Genomic DNA, 290 nt, shown 5'->3' on the forward strand with positions numbered 1-290 from the left:
AGGGAGGCGGGGGGTGGAAGAGCCGTCTTTCTTCCCGCAAGTCTCTCCAGGGGCCGCGCAAGGGTCCTGCCAGGACTCGGGAGGCCAGGCGGACACACAGACGGACACACAGACGGACAGAAACACCCGGGCCAGGAGCCCCTTCCGCGCTCACCTTGGCCGACGTCTCTCCGAACAGCGGTCGGTTGTCCAGACCGCTGGTGCCGTAGGTCCGGGTAGAAAAGTCCTCCATGTTGGGGCTTCTTCGCTGTCCCCAAAGTCACTCAGCACCGAGCCAGCATTCCCTCCCG

The 290-nt window shown here is 65.2% G+C and overlaps 1 protein-coding gene across 4 annotated transcripts in view; it reads right to left on the minus strand.

Moving 5' to 3' along the window:
- TMEM243 (transmembrane protein 243) overlaps nt 1-290 on the minus strand; it is a 39626-nt gene extending 39336 nt beyond the window's left edge. For 2 of the 4 annotated variants that reach the window (XR_001512425.1, XM_006779158.2), the window contains exon 1: nt 155-284. Coding sequence is in view for 2 of the 4 variants with exons in the window: in XM_006779158.2 (XP_006779221.1) it covers nt 155-232 (78 nt within the window). In the remaining 2 variants the exon portion in view is untranslated. Of the gene's footprint in view, nt 1-154 lie in introns of all 4 variants that reach the window. The other 2 variants (XR_001512424.1, XM_006779157.2) reach the window with 1 other exon arrangement.

The sequence above is a fragment of the Myotis davidii genome, unplaced genomic scaffold (genome assembly GCF_000327345.1).
Source record: "Myotis davidii unplaced genomic scaffold, ASM32734v1 scaffold187, whole genome shotgun sequence".
Taxonomy (NCBI): Eukaryota; Metazoa; Chordata; class Mammalia; order Chiroptera; family Vespertilionidae; genus Myotis; species Myotis davidii.